Genomic DNA, 18,393 nt, shown 5'->3' with positions numbered 1-18,393 from the left:
AGAGAATTAAAATGAAACTTTGAAATCAAAGAAACACCTAAACATTCCAACAACTCAAACGTGAATTGTATGAACGTTTAGGCCCTCTTATCTTCCTCTTTATTGTGGCACAAGGACTAAGGGATGTTGTTGGTGTGTTGAATGGATTGGGGAATTATGGAAATGGAAGAAATGGAGGAGAAATGGAAGGGAAATGGAGAGAAACTCACGGCTAGGGAGAAGATGGAAGTGTTTGTGGTGTGGTGTGTTGTGTATGAAATGAGATGATGAATGAATGAATGAATGCAAGGGTATTTATAGGAGTAGTGGAGGGAACATATAGGGAGAGAATGGATGGGAGAGCATGTGAATGATAGCTAGGAGAATGATTAAAGGGGTGTGAATGGTTGGAAATGCATGTGGGTGAATTGGTGGTGCAATGATGAAAGAATAAGTGCATGTGTGTGTGTTTTGTGTTGGAATGAATGTGGATGCATGATGAAAAGTTAATAAATAATGCATGTAGGGTTAGGAAATAAAATCATAACTTAAAGGGGGGATGATTAAAGGATGTGGCTAGGTTGGAAAGGTGTGGAAGATGGATGGAATTAGGGGGAATGCATGGCAATGATGGGGAGTTCTTTGGTGATGAATGCAATGATGAAGAGTGAATAAATAATGCATGTAGGGTTAGCTAGGTTGGCTTTGTTTGGGTGCATGTGAGTTAAAGAGGGAGAATGTGGTGAAATGATGAAGTAGGAAGGTGGAAATGCATGTGAATGCATGTGAGTGCATGTGTGTGTGAATGGGTGTTTCTTGATGGTTTTGGGGTTGTGATGCATGTGAATGCATGTGGCTAAGGCTTGTTGATTGGGCTAGAGGTTTTGCATGGCTCAAAGGATTGTTTGATTGGGCTAGGCCCTTTGTTTTATGTCCAAAGTGCATACAAGGCTTTCAAATTCGTCCAACACTTTGGCTCCAAAAATATGCTATCCATTCCAAGCCCAATTTTGCTCCAAAATGCTCCAAAATGCATCTTTTTGCTTCCTTAGCCATATGAACCTAAAAACACACGAAAATGGCTTAAACTACTAAAACAACTATGAATTAACAACATAGATGCACGAAAACAAGCTAAGTAAGTCGCCTAAATATGCTCCTATCAACTGTAAACACTAATAACTTCTTCGTTATAACTCCGGTTCACGAACAGTTTGCACCTATGCGCTCGTAGGGCCGTGCTCTATCCAAAATTAACAAGAAATAATTTAATATGTATAAGTATAAAATACGTCCTCGTACAATTACGTTCAACCCACTAAGGCCATTTCCATCTTTTTCACTTATCAATAAATTTTACAACGTAAATTATAATAATTCCCGATAACAAAATTTTAAAATTTCTTGATTAAATTTTCATAACCATAAATCGATTTATTTTCGATTATCTCCATATATTCATATATTTAAATTTTCAAGGTATTACATCGAGCTTGGCCCCCGGCGCCACAACGCCCTTCTTCGTCCTGAGCCACCTCGGATTAGCTTTGGAAGATTATTTGGAAGCTGCAAACCCCAGCCAAAATCCAGAATTTCATGTGGAAAACCCTCCACCATGCTCTGGCCACGATGGATGAATCATTTAAACACTAATCTGCCCCTAACCTGATATGCCAAAACCAGGAAGAGTTAATTGAACACCTACTCTTATTATGCCTATGGGTGAAGCCCATCTGGTTTGGAGGGATATTTCAAGATTGAGTGGAATGGGGTTTCCAGTTGGATGAAGTGGTTTGACTCAATCTTTAATCTGTAGATAGGAGCCAATGGTGACCGACCGTCTTTGCTCTCGTATGTAGCCTTCAAGTGTTGGCATATATGGAAGGCTCGGTGCAATCTTTTGTTTAATCAGCGACTAATCAACCCCACACAGGTTTTATGTGCAATTACAAACTCAACGGGTGCATTTGGTGTTGTTGTACATGAGAAGCATTCGCAACCTGCTCCTATCCTTTCAGTGGCTGGACGATCAACCAGGTGGTTCTCCCGACCATGTCGTATACAAAAATCAATGTTGAAGGTAGTTCGTCGGAGCCGACGCGCTCCAGGTTCGCTATAATTATGTTATGGGATGCTGAGGGATCTTTTGTGGCAGCAATTAGGTACGTTATTCATGCTCCTTGTGTGGGTGCAGCTGAAGCATTGGCCTTCCTTAAAGGCTATAAGTTTGGTTTATCATTGGGGCTTCGAATGGTTATCGTGGAGTCTGATTCCCATGAGTCCATTTCCTCTATGTCAGACTCGCTTGGCAAAGGCAGATGGGAAGCTTACACTTCCTTACTGAAAGCTAAAAGGCTAGGGGAAACTTTCCAAGACTGTCGCTAGTCTTGGATACCAAGATCAGCCAACATGACGGCGGATGCATTGGGGTCACAGAGATGTGCGATGTTTCTTGGGTCAACAAATCCCCATCTTCATTAGTTCATGTGCTTCAAAATGATGGTTTACCTTGTCCTCCTTAAGGTAGCAGAGGCAGTGGAAAGGGCGACACGCTAACTTGGTTACTGTGTCTTCCTTATAACTCCCTCTACTACCCGTTTTTGCTTACTGTTTGCTTGCCTCATTGTAGGCTCTCCTTGTACCATTTGACATCTTTGCCCGGGTTTTAATGTACCAGTTTCCCAAAAAAATAAAAAAAAAATTGAACTCATGTTATATAAATGTAGGGGTACAACTTGGTCGGGTTGGAAGGTCAACCCAATCCTAACCTAACTTTTACAATTCGGGTTTGGGTTCGTGTTGGGTTTCATTTGGGTTAGGGTTTACTTGGGTTGGGTTCGGGTTGCCCAATGTTTTCAAGTTTAATTTTGTAACAACTTAGTTTCCAAGAATTCCTAAAAAAATTAAGCCAAGTAGCATCAAAGCCTTTTATTCCCTAAAAACTTAAGTAATTATAAAGGGTAATTTATTAAAATATATATATATATATATATATATATATATATATATATATATATATATTAGAAAGCACGTTGGTTTTTGGACTTTGCTCACTTGGGTGTAGTATGAACATTAATTGATATGGGTTACAATCTGATTAAATTGGGTTTGGTTAGGCGGATTGGGTAGGGTTGGAGATGGACGGGCAAATGATCAACCCAACTCAGCCTAATCAATGAACGGGTTGAAATTGGGTTGGGTTCGAGCAGGTTATAACTAAAAAAACCCCACTTGTTTGGGTTTAAAGTCGGGTTGGAAATAGGCGGGTTTGGATTGGCCCAACCCAAGTTGTACCCCTATATAAATGCTTCGCTGCATGGTCTTAGTGAGATCCACCAAAAAGTAGAGGGCTACTAAGACCGCTTTGCCAAATGCTTCGTGTTTGCTTCACACCGTGTCATCTGCTTCGCCAAACCCTTCGTGTCTACTTTGCACCGTCGTCTGCAACCACAATTTCTTGAAATCCCATGCAACCACATTTTCTTGCTCGAAACGCTTCTTGGGTGGATCAAGTTTTAGGTCCTCGTTGAACGTGAGCCACAACATCCGTGCATCTAGAGAGAGAGAGAGAGGGAGGGAGTAGAGAGAAATAGAGATTGGAACCGAGAGGGAGTTGGATGGGAAAAGATGGAGAAAAATAGGGAGAGGGGACTGATGTTTATGGGGAAAAAATTAATAACAAAATTAATAAATATGAATTAAATAATATAATTAAAGTTTGTTAATTATCTTGTTTCTTATTTGGACATTGTATTGAACGCTTCACTAAATGAATTCAGCTTAGTCTATTTTAAGTCTGTTCAGTTTAATTTCTAAAGTTAGTCTAATCTAAAATAATATAATGTAAAAATAAGTTAGTCTAATCTAAAATAATATAATGTAACAATCGCCCCCTAAGCCTACAAGTGACCTGCACAAATTTAATGTTACTGTATGTATACTGGTAAAAGAAAGACAGAAATATGAATCTTGCTGGATTGACTTTTGCACTTGTTGGGCTACTGATTTTACGGAAACTCAGATCCTTTTCCTGAGAATGCTAAGGATTATGTGATCGTGACTTTTCATCGTACATCATGAGATCAATTTTCGTTAAGTACTATTTATATTTAATTTTAAATTTTAAAATAATTTCTAACCGAATTTGACTAACGAATGAGTAAATTATTTTCAAAAATCCATAAACTAATGATTTTAAGTCATTACGTCGAAGGTGTCAACTGCCAAAGGCTGCGGACACAAAGTAGCCAGCCTTTGGGAGCGTCCCTACTCTCGTCGAGTGAACCAAGACGCCCTGGCCTTGGGCTTTTGGTGACGCATGGCCTGGACGTGACGCTGTTTTCTGTGTCGGCTGTTTGTTTGTTTGTTTTTAAATTCTTGTATTTGTGTCCTTCCCACGTTCTCTTGTCCTTTGCTCGCTCCACTTTTCCTCACCCATTTTGTCACTCACTCACTCTATCATTATCAACCATCAAGCTACGAATACCACTACACTTACTCGTGACGGGAGCAATTTATATAGAACAAATTTACCGTTGTGAATCTCGATTTATGAAATATTGTTTTGTGAAAAAATTTTGTATATAACAATGCATTATTAGATGAGAACACCACGTGACAGTGAACTCATTTTATGTAAATCTTTCTTCCTCATGCTTAGGTATAACATCACAATGACGTTCCGTGCTAATAAATTAAAAATGGGTAAATTTTTATCCCGAGTGACCGTGTCATTGACGCCGGATATAAGTTGAGCTCATGTGTGTAATCCTTTAAACATATAGTTTCCTAGTATAGTGTATACCAAAATATTTGACATTGTTGAAGCATTAACACTTTGTTGATACGATGCATGCCATACTGAGAGCATAGAACTTTTCGCAAACAACATTTTCTAATTGGATTCCTTTAAATTTCTACTCTCAACATTCTTTTTCTTTGCTATTTGCACCATCTCAACATCTGAAGAACCGTAGCATTTCAACACCCGTTTTTTTATCATCGTTCTCTAAATTGGAGGGGTCGTGGAGGCCACAAGAGGAGGTCCCAACTCGCTATTGTTTCTGTGATACTTCTCTTTCTAATATCAGAAGAAGTTCCAACTTCGGATCCCCTCCTCCCGTTGACCGAAATAAAAAAGAAAAGAAAAAGGAGGCTTGATTGAAAAACCTATTGCAAACCTATTGCAATATTGTAATTCAAAATTCAATAGGTAAACTCTCAAAGTCAAATAACGCAAAAATTGAGTAAAATGCAGAACATACAAAACCCAAGAGCGGTGGTTTCCGGCATCGACCTTGGTAGCTTCAAAAATGTCGATTACTTGCCTGCCATTTGATACCCAAAACCCTAAAGAAGTATAAATTATAATCATGCAAAACCCAAGAAAATCCAGTGCCAAGTGCCAAAAGAGACGGTTCTGTCTCACTGTCTCCCCCAGACCTAAAATAAGAGCCTTCTTTCCAAGGAAAAACACAGATAATATATCCTTTTTTAAAAAAGAGGTGCAACGTCCAACATTCACGCCAAAGCCACGCTCACGAAATTGCGACTACTGTCAAACTCACAGAAAAACAACAATTTAGGAATCGAATACAGATGTACCCGATAAACCATGATTGGCTACTAAATAAACTTCGAATTCACCACTTTGAAAACATGTTCAAGTTCAAACTGATCATGTATCTGAATACTAATAAAGAGGGAATAACCAAACTTCGGAATGTCAACTATAAATTAAAGATAACACCAGCTAACCACTACAAGGAGGTTGCATATCTGGCTGGTTCTCAGGAACGAGATCTTTCCCGTGGTGGGGGTGAACGGCTGCAATATCAACAACAAAAATATACTCAGAATGGTGCTAGTATGTGTATACACGTTCACATATAAATACAATCTTGACAAATCATGCAAAGGAAATAATCCATGTTAAAAGAGATGGATTCTGACGGTGTCCTCTAGGGATTTAAACACATGGTTAAACATGATTTCATTAATGCATTAGAGCACCCCCACACGTCTTAAAGGATAATAAGATTAAAGATCATACAATTGAGAACTAAAAGTTGAGATCTTAACAAACCTGTGGTATTCATCATTGACGGGGCTTATAGCTCCCTCATCACTGGGACTTCGTAGTTCAGGTCTAGAACTTGGACGGGATCTATCATTGACTGGGCTTGCAGATCTCTCATAATCGGGACTTCTTCTAGGACCGCGTCTAGAACTTGGACGGGATCTATCATCGACTGGGCTTGCAGCTCTCTCATAATCAGGGCTTCTTCTTGATTCAGTTCTAGAACTTACTCGGGCACCATGGCCATAATCAGGGCTTCCCCTATCTCTGCGGTATGGACTTGGAGATCGCCCACGATCATTGCTTCTTCTCTCAGGAGACATATCACGGCCCCTCCTGTCAGGACTGTGCCCATTTCTTTTATCATCATCATCATCACGAGCAGCATATTCCACAGAAATAACCCTGTCCATGAACTTGCTGAATTTCAAAAATAAGTTCACTAAAGTTAGTATAAAGCAAGTTGTAATTGTAGAGGCGTGATAGCCTCATCTAGGCGACAGCCTCACGGTACCTAAAATTATTATAATACTTGATATATATATATATATATGTATATGTATGTATGTATGTATGTATACACGCACACACATACATACATATAATATTGTACATTTTTTTGAAGAAAGAATATAACATAATTTTGTAAAACAATCAAGCAAGCATGCCAAGCAATCAAATATTTGACTATTATTATTATTTCTAATTCACATCATAAAGTCATAACAAACTAATAGAAACTACGTTAGAAACATAAAATTAGCATGAATTTTATAAAACCCTGCCCAAAACGTCGTCTTATTGGATTTGGGCTGTCTTTTTTATTATATATAAAAATTCAAATGCCCAGGTCGCCTATGCGTTTAGGCTAGTCTATAGCCCACACCCACTGGGCAGAGGCGTTTTCTTCATAGCCCCGCCCCAAAAACCACCCAGGTGAGTCCTAAAACTAGGTTTTTAGAACACTGGTAGAGATGGATTCAGACAAAGTAGTCTTTTGCAAAATAAAGCCATTGAATATTTCACTTTTCGTTTAAGACCTTTTTTCATGACAAACCAAATCAGTGCATTTAATTTTCATTACAAGCATTAGAGGCTTTTTGAAGTAAAAAAATTTACAGAATTTTTCTGTTGCAATGATGGCTTGAAATTGAGGGGCCATTCTCCCTTTGAATTCACTTCCAAACAATTTGTCCAAAGGAAAAAATATCTGAACTTTTAAATCAAGCAAACAGCACTATAGAAGTTGTCAAGGAAAACAGAACCTTGTATTTGTTGCCTCCAGAGCTTTGGTAGCATCCTCCTGTGATTCATATTGAATGAAAGCAAAATTCCTTCTAATCCTTATGTTCGTTATTTTCCCGTAGGGATCAAAGTGCCTCTCCAGATCCTTTGTCCTGGTATGGACTGGATCAAAGTTGATAACAAACAAGGTTTTTGCGGGCTTCATGTTAGCAGAAGGTCTTCTTGAATCAGGTCTCCTAATCCCTCTTTCATGCTTCAACACAGAATAGTGTAACTAAATGAGTGAAAAAAGTCAAAGAAAATAATCAAGTAAAGCTTATCACATATAGTTTATCCATTTTATCACATGTAGTATGAATTTATATAATTGAAAGAAGTGTAAAGAAACATGAAGCAGTTACAACATACGTACCATTTGCATGCATGAACTTAGAAAATGAAAGGGAGTAGAAGATATGGCTTTGATTGACACAATCACAATATTAAAAAATATGTAAAGGAAAAGGTTAAGTAAGAAGTCACATGTTAGACAGAAAAGTCAAATTCTAGTATTATACTTGTATGTGATAGGGATTGTGCTATGTGCAATGCCAACATTCTCAGAAGTATGCTATGCAACTGACCATAAAATCCTAAATCATTTTTCTGAAACCCAACCACATGTTCAACTTTACCTTGGTCCACTCAATACGAAGTCGCCGTCCCTTCCTACCAAATTCTGTCCTGTCAAGTCTTCGAATTGCATACTCAGCATCTCGTTCGTCGTCCATATAGACGAAAGCAAATCCTATTTAAACCAATATATATATATGGAAGCAATCTATTAAAACCACCGTGTGAAGTAACCACAGACTGTACAACAAAGTCACCAAAACATACTTTTTAATGCAAGTTTGTTAGGCATACATCTAAAATATAAGGAAATTTTAATGTCTCATACACTAAACAAATTATACGCATACAAAATCTTCTGGTAGGAAGTAACACAAAACCTGCCAGTGGGTGCGATATCATCATGGAATCTATGTCGGAAATTGAACATGGAGCAAAAGTCATGATGAATGAAAAAGCAATGGTGTCTGAGGGAAAGTATGATGGCAGGAGTAAGGCAGATCAGATTAATTCTTCTGGAAAAATACAATTAGTGATGCTTGGGCACATGCTACAAAAGAAATGTAGATAAGCGGACCCATCCAAGAAGAGCATAGACATTCCAAGTAATCCTGCGCCAAAGAAATTCTTGAGTACAGGGGTTTGCACTGCAATAAAAAAGTAACCTGTTTCTCTGAAAGGGAAAATAGCGAGTACACCCATCCAAATAATATTCTAACGAATAACATATTGCCCTTTTGAGTAACAGCTGAAATCTTTCCTTTGCAAACATGTCCTTTTTAGAATTTACTCCAACCAAACAGCCCAGAGAAAGAGCTCAAGCTTCTCAGTTCTCAGCATGAAGGAGATGTCATGTGCATGAATGCACTGCAATCTCATCCTAGTTTTTCCATAAAGGCATATCTCTCATACATTTTCAATTTACAGAGAAAGGGAATTTCTGCATATCAAGATTTTGAAAAGAAATGGAAAAAGGGCCAAGGAAGAAAACCAGACTTCATGTTTTATGCATGTATTTGCTGCTATACAAAAAGGGTCAATGAGCCAATCTTAAAATAATCATTTTTCATTTTTGCAGTCATACACACATTTTCCTTTCTAGACATACCAGGAGGCGAATAAAGCCAGAATAGTCTTTCAGACACACAGCAGAAAATCATGAAAGTAGCAGCTGTCACATTTGCACGGTGGTAAAAGTCCCCCATTAAATAACTCTGCTGCTGTAGGACTTGCTGATAAACCCCGAAAACACATTTATTTTTTCTCTACCCAAAATCCTTATCATCTCATAGGGATAAATTGAAGGTGCTCAAACCCCAATCTGCACTAACTATAAAGACCATATCCCAGCAGGATGATTCAGTAATGACCCACTTCAGATTTCATCACAATAAACATAACGAAACTTTTGAACATAACCTTGGAACCAAAAGTAGAAATCAGATAATATAGCTCTAAAATCCACAATAGCTTAAAATAACTACAAGGCTTTAAGTTTGGCCACTAAATTCATATGCAAAAAAAAAAAAAATGTAAACGAAACAACACAGCACAACAACTATGCTACCAACAGTCAACAAAACTAGTAATCTCGATAAAGAACTAAAACAAACCGTTACGAAAACACAGCGAAAGTTTAATTATTTAACCAGAGAACTTATTTACCAGACTTAATATCCACCCTCTCAACTTTCCCATATCGCTTGAAAAGCCGCTCAACATCTGACTGCCGCGCGTCAAAATCCAAGTTGCCGCAAAATATTGGCTTCATTTCTTCAAGCTTCAAACTTTCCAACCCTTCCAGATACAACAATTAGACAATTAAGTAAGTAGTTTTGTCACCGGCATTTCTACAAACACTTGGTGAGCTTTCGAACTCCAAACAGCACCAAATGTACCACATGGAAAAACAGAAATAAAATTCCATAGATAAAAAGTGTAAAATTGTGACTTTAGCAACTAATTAAATGATACGAAGCTTAATTACACAGAAAATTGAGTAAAGTTAGTCAGGGAGAGGATAATTTGTAAAACCCTAGCGTGAACGAGCAGAACAAACCTAGATCTGCTGAAGACATTGAAAGGAAAGCATCTGAGCTTGGTTTTCGTACCTTAAGTCGATGGCGATGGAGAGAGCTCAGAGAAACCCTAGGAATAATTGGGAATGGGCTCAGTGGAATCGATTTGTAGCTCCAAGACAATTTTCGGACAGATTTTGTCTAAAAGAGGAGACGTCAATCGAGCGGCGACGTATGAGTCTGATGCCAGCCCTATTTCTTATTAGCGCAAAAGGTGATTTTCAAAAGAAAGATAAAAAAATAATAAAGAAAACTGATACACCCACCTCGCAATCCTGTACATTTTCACCCTCATAAAAGGTCAAAAAAATTTAACTTTCCCACCCACTAAGGCCTGGTTTGGTACTGAGGTGATTCTGAAAAAAGCTGGTATCAAAAAAAGCTGGAAGCTGTTTTTGCGTTTGGTAAACATTCAGCTTCAGCTTTTTTTCACAGTTTTGGGTGAAAAAAAGCCAAAAACAAGAAGCTGCAAAACCCAGCTTTGAAAAACTGGCTTTTTTTCACATCTGTTTTACATAAAAGTTTACCAAATACTATAATACTGCTTTTTTTTTTTCAAAAGCACTTTTACAAAAAAGTTTACCAAACACTCTGCTGCTTTATTTCACAGCTGCTTATTCTCACAGCACAGCAGAAGCAGTTTTTTTTCAAAGCACAGCAATACCAAACCAGCCCTAAGACTCTCTCCAACCTTGGGCTAAATGCCAAAATACCTCATTTATTCCCTGCCTCGCAAAACACCACCCAACTCAAGCAAAAACATTGGGCTAAAAGCCAAATGCTAAAAATGCCCCCCCCCCCACCAAGATTCCCCCCACACACGTGTCCAAAAAAGGCCCAATCTTGGCCCGCTCACTCGTCCACGCGCCCGACAACAGGGGGCCCACTATTAGACTCGCCCAAAAAAGGCCCAATCTTGGCCCGCTCACTCGCCGACGCGCCCGACAACAGGGGGCCCACTATCAGGGCCGTTGTCGGCCACATCCTCGAGCCCAACGGCTCTTTTCCGAATCCAATGGCAAGAATTTAAGGACCATTGGTTGATCTAACGGTCTAGATTCAAATTTTATTTTTTTTAAATGTTATTTTAAATTACATTGAATCCAACGGTTGAGATCGAATATAATCAAATGTAATGGTAAAAAAAAAAAAAAAATCTAACGGCCCATATTTAAATTCAACAGTTAAAATAATTTAAAAAAAAAAACTATTTCACTCAAAATTCACCAAAAAAAATAACTCTATAAATACCTATGTATTTGTTCAAACATCTATAAAATAAAAAATAAAAAAATAAAAAATTCAATTTTCTCCTACAATTCTTTCAATTTATCTTTCTACCATTTATTTCCATTTCCAATTTATCTTTCTAGCATCCGAAATGCAAAAGTGAGCTTCTGATGAGGTGATAGATTTTGTCGACAACAACATCTATCCTCCTTGCAAAGTAGTGGTCATGATTGACAATTACATTCAAGATGCTATCAAAAAGCTCTTTCCTCATCCGAAACCGCCTCTGAAAATCATGAGTAGGAAATCTCGGATGCTCTATGAAATAATCTTTCATCATTCGGTCATGACACTTTTCTCTATCACGCTGCACAAATGAACGTCCCGTGACAGAACCACGATTGCTAGATTCGGCATGGTGCTCATATTACATAAGCGAGTTTGCAAGTTCAGCTTCGGTGTTGATCATTTCAGCATCCTCAATGTCAAGCCTTGCTTGGTATTGTGCCATCTGCATTGCCCTGCTACGCCTTCTTCTATCACCCATTAATGAGATATTGAGGATTTTTAGGAAACAAAAACACTTTGAAAGTTGAAAGATTGGTGAATATAGAGGATGATTGAAGGTTGAAAGATTGTGTGATCAACTGATATTGGACTTATGTTTATATATAAGATGAAAGTTGAACACCTGTGTGTTATATAGAGGATGAAAGTTGAACGATTGGTGAAAGTTGAATGTTTGATTTGTGGAAAGATTTAGTGATTTTTCAATATTTATCAGAATTTAAATATTTTTAGATTAAAATGTTCATAAAATTAATTTACGATAGTCTACATAATTTTAAAAAAAAAAAAGTTAATTTAAGAAAAAAAATTAGCCTAAGTTCATTCTTTAATAATCTCAGGCTAAAATTTTAGGCCAGAAGAGTTAGAGCAAAAAAACTATTTATGGGCTAAAAGCTAAATTTTCCAGGCTAAAAAATTTGACTTTTAGCCCAAGGGTTGGAGATGGTCTAATATTCTTAAAATATCCCAGCATCAACTTAACTATCTTTTTTTTGTTTTGAAGGATGAGGATAGGGGAAAAAAGAGGGCAACTAGGGTTAGGGTTTTGTCCGTGGGATTTTGAATCTTACAATTCGATCCCAATTACGTTAATTAGTTGGATAACTTGGTTTTTGATATTGAGGAATCGCGTTTTGGGGGCAATTAGAGTAATTTTCAATTGAGCTTATACAAGTAAGTGTCATGATTAGAAATGGAGTCGAAGGGGCTGGCGTGCTTCAATTTGGAAATTGAGATATTTGGAAAAGCTAGGGTGCTCTAGTTGTAATTGACCCAATAGGGTCTTCTTCGAATTCTCTTTGTGAAGATTTCAGAGATTCGTAAATCGTGTTTGTTCATCATATATCGTGCAATCAATTTTCGTCAGGTACTGTTTGTATTCAATTTTATATAAAATAATTTCTGACAATACGATTTACAATGAACGAACATAATTTACAGATTTCCAGAATCCTCATAAAGAAGATCATAAAAGAATCCAGATTCTTATTTGACCTAATTGTAGTAACTCTTTATTTTGATCGATTCGGTTTCCCATATATGTGGGTCATTGAGTGGTTTAATTATTGAAAGAAGCCGGAATCCGGATGGATTTCCAAGGAAGGATTGCGGGCAAATAATTGACAATGAGAGGCGGATAAACATCAATTTAAGTATACTGACTTTGAGAAGATTACTTATCGTGTTTAATTTGTTGAGATATGAAAGTAATCATTGTGTGGGTATATTATTGGAGAGATTTTTCAATGTTATCGGTACACGGAATTGTACATTATGTATCACTATACAAAAGATAAGATATGTGTGTTAAAAAGTTAATAACTTAAAAAATAAAATTTCTCACCACTTCTATTAAAACACGTGATGTATCACTTGTGTTCTCGTTGCAATGAAAAATTTCTCATATTCTTGGGGTTGGAAATTTGTTATTTTTCTTACTATTTGTCGTTTCTCAAGATATGTCCAGCCACTATTTTGATAATCATTTGGTTGAGTGTACTAGACTAGAGGGTGTTTGCTGGTTTCTTTGGACTCTCTAACGTCTGGCTTTTGTTTAGAAAAAAAAAAACAAGGAAGAAGAATTAGCCAAATATATCAACAAATGAGAAAATTATTCCATGTTGTGTAGCATTAAATGATACGACTCTTAATGATTTAGATTTATTTGAATTATTATTTGTGTTGAGGTCTTATAGATTTAGATCATTCAATGCTCGTACCATATAATACTACGTAGCACTTAAAAAAATGGTAGCTTGAAGGATTAGTAGTTTAAGGCATAAGAACTTAATGATAATGATAGAAAGATCAAATTTTTAAATCAAATGTGTAAATCAAATGATGTGTCATCAATAGAAAATAAACACGGTAATCAACACTTGGACCATCTTCAACCCTTGGGGATAAGGCTTAAAAATTTAAGCTAGAAAATTTTAAGTCATAACCCAGAAATTGCTTTTCTTTTCCAACCCTTTATGGCTTAAAGTTTTAGCTCAAAATTACTAAATAATGATTTTAATCTAATTTTTTCTTTTGGGTAATCTTTTTGAAAATAAAATTTATGTAGAATATCCTAATTTATTTTTATGACCATTTTAATATAAAAATATTTAAATTTTGATAAGTAATTAAAATTCATACAAATACATATGTATTTATAAAGTTTTAAGTTAAATTTGATTTAAATAATTTTCTTAAATTATTTTAAACATTAGATTTAATTTTGAACCGTCAAATCTTTTCTTACCATTAGATTTGGTCTCATTTGATCATATCCGTTAGATTATAAGTAAAAAAAAAAAAAAATTGAAATATGACAATTTGGTGGATCCAAAATAATTTAAGCCAGGTATAAATCCTGGAGGAAATCTAGCCCAAAGATATATTTTATCCCTAGAGCTTATTTTAGCCCAATGATTAAAGATGGTTTTGAGGGGTTTTAAAGCTTATATTTTAAGCTTTATCCTATGGGTTGAAGATAGTTTTATGTAATAATCAAATCATCAACATTCACATTATTTGTTTTACAATTTAATTTCTCTAACATTACCCAAAACTTTATTCATTTAATTAAGGGAGTTTTAATGAAACACTCTCGGTATTGTTCACTTTTAACGAAAAACCACATTTGTCACATCCCGCCCCGGGGCGGACCACTTCCCGCGCCCGCTTCACCACCGTAGCACGATATTGTCTACTTTGGGCTTACCATTCCCTGACGGTTTCATTTTTGGGAACTCACGAGCAACTTCCTAGTGGGTCACCCATCATGGAATTGCTCTAGCCCCCTTCTCGCTTAACTTCGGAGTTTCTACAGAACCCGAAACCAGTGAGTTCCCAAAAGGCCTCGTGCTAGGTAGAGATGAGAATATACATTTAAGGATCACTCCCCTGGGCTATGTGAGATGTCACAATAGCAATTCCATGATGGATGACCCATTGGGAAGTTGCTCGTGAGTTCTCAAAAACAAAACCGTGAGGGAATGGTAAGGCCAAAGCGGACAATATCGTGCTACAGTGGTGGAGCGGGCCCGGGAAGTGGTCCGTCCTTGGTCGGGATGTGACAACATTTTTACTTTTCCTGGCTACCATTCACTATACATTTATTTTGTCATTTTTTTATTAAAACTAAATTTTTTTTATAAACTTTTCGTTAATTTTTCTTTTAATTAAGAGAGTTTTAATGAAAAGCTCACGGTACTGTTCACTTTAATGAAAAACTGTACTTTTACACTAAAAAGTCAATCCTGATAGTATTCATTTTATCATTTATTTTATCCTTATTTTTAAAACTTAAAATTTTCAAATTCTTTTTATTAATTTTTCTTTTAATTAATTGGTCCGCCTTCAGCAGCTAAATGTTCAAAGAAACTGCGCACAGTTGTCACATCACCATTTTTATTTTTTTGTGGCGATTAAGTCATCCTTACGCAGGCGTGAGTAAAATAGCCAAGCACTTATCGTTGACACGGAGAATGGTGTCCTTTCTTTGTCCAATAAAACCCTATACACGTCCTTTTTCAAGCTGAACTTATGCTTTATACAACTATAAAACTAGGTGGCATGACCAAGTTACGAGTCTACAAACTAAAAAAGCTAAGTACAGATAATCTTTGAGTTACGGGTTACATTCAAATGACATATGAATGCTATACATAAGTTCCTTAACTCTGCTACTAACTTACAAAACCCTACTATTTAGAAAATTACTCGTACTCCAAAATTATAATTAAATATTGAAACTTCCAACTTCTCCAAGATCATGGACCTATAAAAAAATAATCAGAGCAAAGCGAAACTTTCAAACTTCCAAAGTGAGGCGAAGTCAAATTTGGTAGGTATGACTGGTGGAATTTTTATATGACAACTGATTAAGATCTTATAACCTTCCATAACCAAAACCATTAAACTATGTCAACTGAGTTTTAGTCTTTGTTTTTATTATTATTTTTCCCTTTATGTACCAAAGAGTACACACACACACACACACACATATATATGCACACACACATACGATGACTTATATTTTAATTGGATGCCAATCATGCCTTCCACGAGTCGATCCAAAAGACAGATTACACTGAATAAATAGCTTTATGTTAAAAGATTCATTCCTACCTTGGCTCCTTCCAATAAAACCTGAGAGGAAGACATAAAGCAAAAATTGATGTTGCTTTATATTGACATTTGTACGTCTTTCACAACCAACAAATCAATAAAAGTATAGATGGTATATATGTTTAGCTGCAAAGAATCGTGCCCTTTATCCAAAGGGATCCTCATTGTTGGACAAAAATATGGACTAGTTGTAATGCCCACTTCATGTCGAATTTCAACGATCCGAGTTGGCTATTTTGTAAGCTTCGATTCATAGATCATTCTTGCAAAAATTCAATTTAATCCGAAATCATTTGCTTATTTAATTATCACGTCGAAATTTCATTGTTTATTGTTGAACAAAGTGTTTGTCAATTTCCTTGAATTCAATTAGATAGTTCAAATATGGCTAATATTTTGCAAAGATAATCTATAAGGTTCAACTTGAAAAAATAAACGGTTCAAATCGTTGAAGTTCTATATGATATGAATCCCACAATTAATCCCTGTTTTCATAAAAATTTGAGATCCCTTCCTTTAAAGGCCTCCAAAAGAATAAATATATGTTAGTGAAACTTTTAGATATTTGTTTTGTCATCTGTTTCACGCGCATGAGCTACATTAGCATCACGTAACGAAAACAAAGATGCATAAAGCAAGGTGCTCATATGAGAATGAGAATCTAGTGCATAGGACACGTAGCTTGACATCTTCCCAACTGTTGAATTACAACTGTGACATTTTTTTTTTTTATTCTTTCTCATAAATGTATTCGCTAGTGGGGGAAAGAATGGCACAATTTGATTAACATGAGTTGCTACTTTTTTCGTGAAACCTATTATTTTTTTGGGTTAGATGTAGCCTAATTTTTTGCTGCCCAATGAAGAAAATTGTTAGCCCAAGTGGTGGATTTAGTCCCATTTTCTAGCTCATTGGGTATTCAATTTTTCACTAGGGCTTCAAATGTAGTAGTCTTATGAAGGATAAACAACCCACAACCACAACATCCACATGTAGCCTAATTTTTTGCTGCCCAATGAAGAAAATTGTTAGCCCAAGTGGTGGATTTAGTCCCATTTTCTAGCTCATTGGGTATTCAATTTTTCACTAGGGCTTCAAATGTAGTAGTCTTATGAAGGATAAACAACCCACAACCACAACATCCACCCCCCCCCCCCCCCCCCCCCCCCCCGCAAAACCAAAACACACACCATTGGGGAAGTTCTAAGCGTGTAAAGAGAGGCCAAAATTTCTACACCCAAAACTCTTGTGGCCTCTCTCCTACCTCATTGCTTGACATCTGTTTCCAAATTTAACCCCATCTAACTCTATTAACTCTTAATAATATTAAATACAAGATAATGTTATGAGGACCAAATTTTAAACCAAATTTCTAAACCCTTAAATAAAAGTACAAGCAAAAATTAAAGAAGGAAGAATCCCAGTAACCATGCCTCCGACGACCACTCACCCACCGTAAAAAACCACCCCAAACCAACCTATTGCATCTCATTCCCTCCATCACCTCAACCAGGCCTCCCCCTCTCACTATGTCTCACTCTCCATCTTTATCTCTCCCCCTCTTTGTGTCGATCTTGCAACAATCAATACGCCTGCTCACATCATCACTAGATCCGGTCTAATTCAAGCGCCACGATACTGATTTAATTCAACAAACCAATCATCAAATACTTGGGGTGCAACCTATATAAGGCCATCTCCAATGAAGATGGCTAAAGGTCCAAAAGCCAAAAAATGATTTGATTTGCTAAAAAACTCATCTCCAACCGATTTATAGACATCACGGCAACCAAATGTATCCCCTCTTAGCCCTTTTTAGGGTCTAGCTGCAAAAATTGATTCAAATTCAACGGTTAGAAATGAAAATCCAAAGGTAGTTTAATTAAATTAACCAATAAATTTAAAGTATAAATTTAAAACTAATAAATTATTGAGTGGGCTATATTTAGCCCTTTCAATTGGAGCTGGTGTATGAGTATGACCTGACAATGACAAAGTTAAATGAGATTAAGTTTGAAGATGTGTCAAGCAATGAGAGATAACACACAATTACCGAAAGTTTTGGATGCAGAAAATTTGTATTAGTGTGACTTTTTTTTAAGTGCATCTATATTTATGTTTAATATTGTAATTGAATAAATTAAAAAAAAAACCTAATTTATGGAAGTAAAAAAGAAAGAAAAAGAATGCACGCAAATTATTGGCATGACCATCTTTAAAGGAGATGCAAATATGACAAATATGATTAAAAGATATTCAGGTGTTCTTTAATGAATATGCCATACATGATGTAGCATGTGAATCATTTGACTCCTTACTTTTTAGTTTTTTTTTTTTTTACAGCAAACAAAGAATGAGTCAAGTATATTTAAGTTAATTTTTTAATACGCGAGTCTCGTTATTAACTAATAGAATAAAAACTAAAACTAATTTTGATTATTTTTTAATAGTTAATGTAACTCTGGGTTCAATAAAATAATAAAA

General features: G+C 36.3%; 1 protein-coding gene across 3 annotated transcripts; it reads right to left on the bottom strand.

Annotated features, from left to right (window-relative positions):
- Positions 1-5,559: 5,559 nt before the first annotated feature.
- LOC125470771 (serine/arginine-rich splicing factor RS41-like) lies at positions 5,560-10,187 on the bottom strand. Of its 3 annotated transcripts, none has more exons than XM_048570342.1 (6): positions 10,027-10,187; positions 9,581-9,712; positions 7,978-8,090; positions 7,324-7,556; positions 6,065-6,478; positions 5,560-5,805 (listed from the first exon to the last, which is right to left on the bottom strand). In XM_048570342.1, exons 2-6 carry the CDS (start codon positions 9,684-9,686, stop codon positions 5,769-5,771), a joined length of 903 nt encoding a protein of 300 aa, XP_048426299.1. In that variant the 5' UTR covers positions 9,687-9,712; positions 10,027-10,187; the 3' UTR covers positions 5,560-5,768. The 3 variants fall into 3 exon arrangements, with proteins under 3 accessions (XP_048426299.1, XP_048426309.1, XP_048426303.1); XM_048570352.1 differs by lacking the exon at positions 10,027-10,187 and adding an exon at positions 8,296-8,526 and having other exon boundaries at positions 9,581-9,718; XM_048570346.1 differs by lacking the exons at positions 9,581-9,712; positions 10,027-10,187 and adding an exon at positions 8,296-9,574.
- Positions 10,188-18,393: the final 8,206 nt, after the last annotated feature.

Source organism: the organism of the source record quoted next, unplaced genomic scaffold (genome assembly GCF_019419815.1).
Source record: "Pyrus x bretschneideri cultivar Hongxiangsu unplaced genomic scaffold, Pyrus_bretschneideri_v1 Contig102, whole genome shotgun sequence".
In the NCBI taxonomy this organism is placed as follows: Eukaryota; Viridiplantae; Streptophyta; class Magnoliopsida; order Rosales; family Rosaceae; genus Pyrus; species Pyrus x bretschneideri.
Note: the sequence above shows the minus strand (reverse complement) of the source record. Positions and strands in the feature narration are given on the sequence as shown.

Excerpts from the sequence above, each read along its gene's own strand:
- LOC125470771 (XM_048570342.1), bottom strand. The coding sequence starts at position 9,686 with ATGAAGCCAATATTTTGCGGCAACTTGGATTTTGACGCGCGGCAGTCA. Across the intron at positions 7,557-7,977 it reads TTCGTATTGAGTGGACCAAG|CATGAAAGAGGGATTAGGAG; the intron begins GTAAAGTTGAAC and ends TCTGTGTTGAAG. Across the intron at positions 6,479-7,323 it reads CTGGAGGCAACAAATACAAG|CAAGTTCATGGACAGGGTTA; the intron begins GTTCTGTTTTCC and ends TTTGAAATTCAG.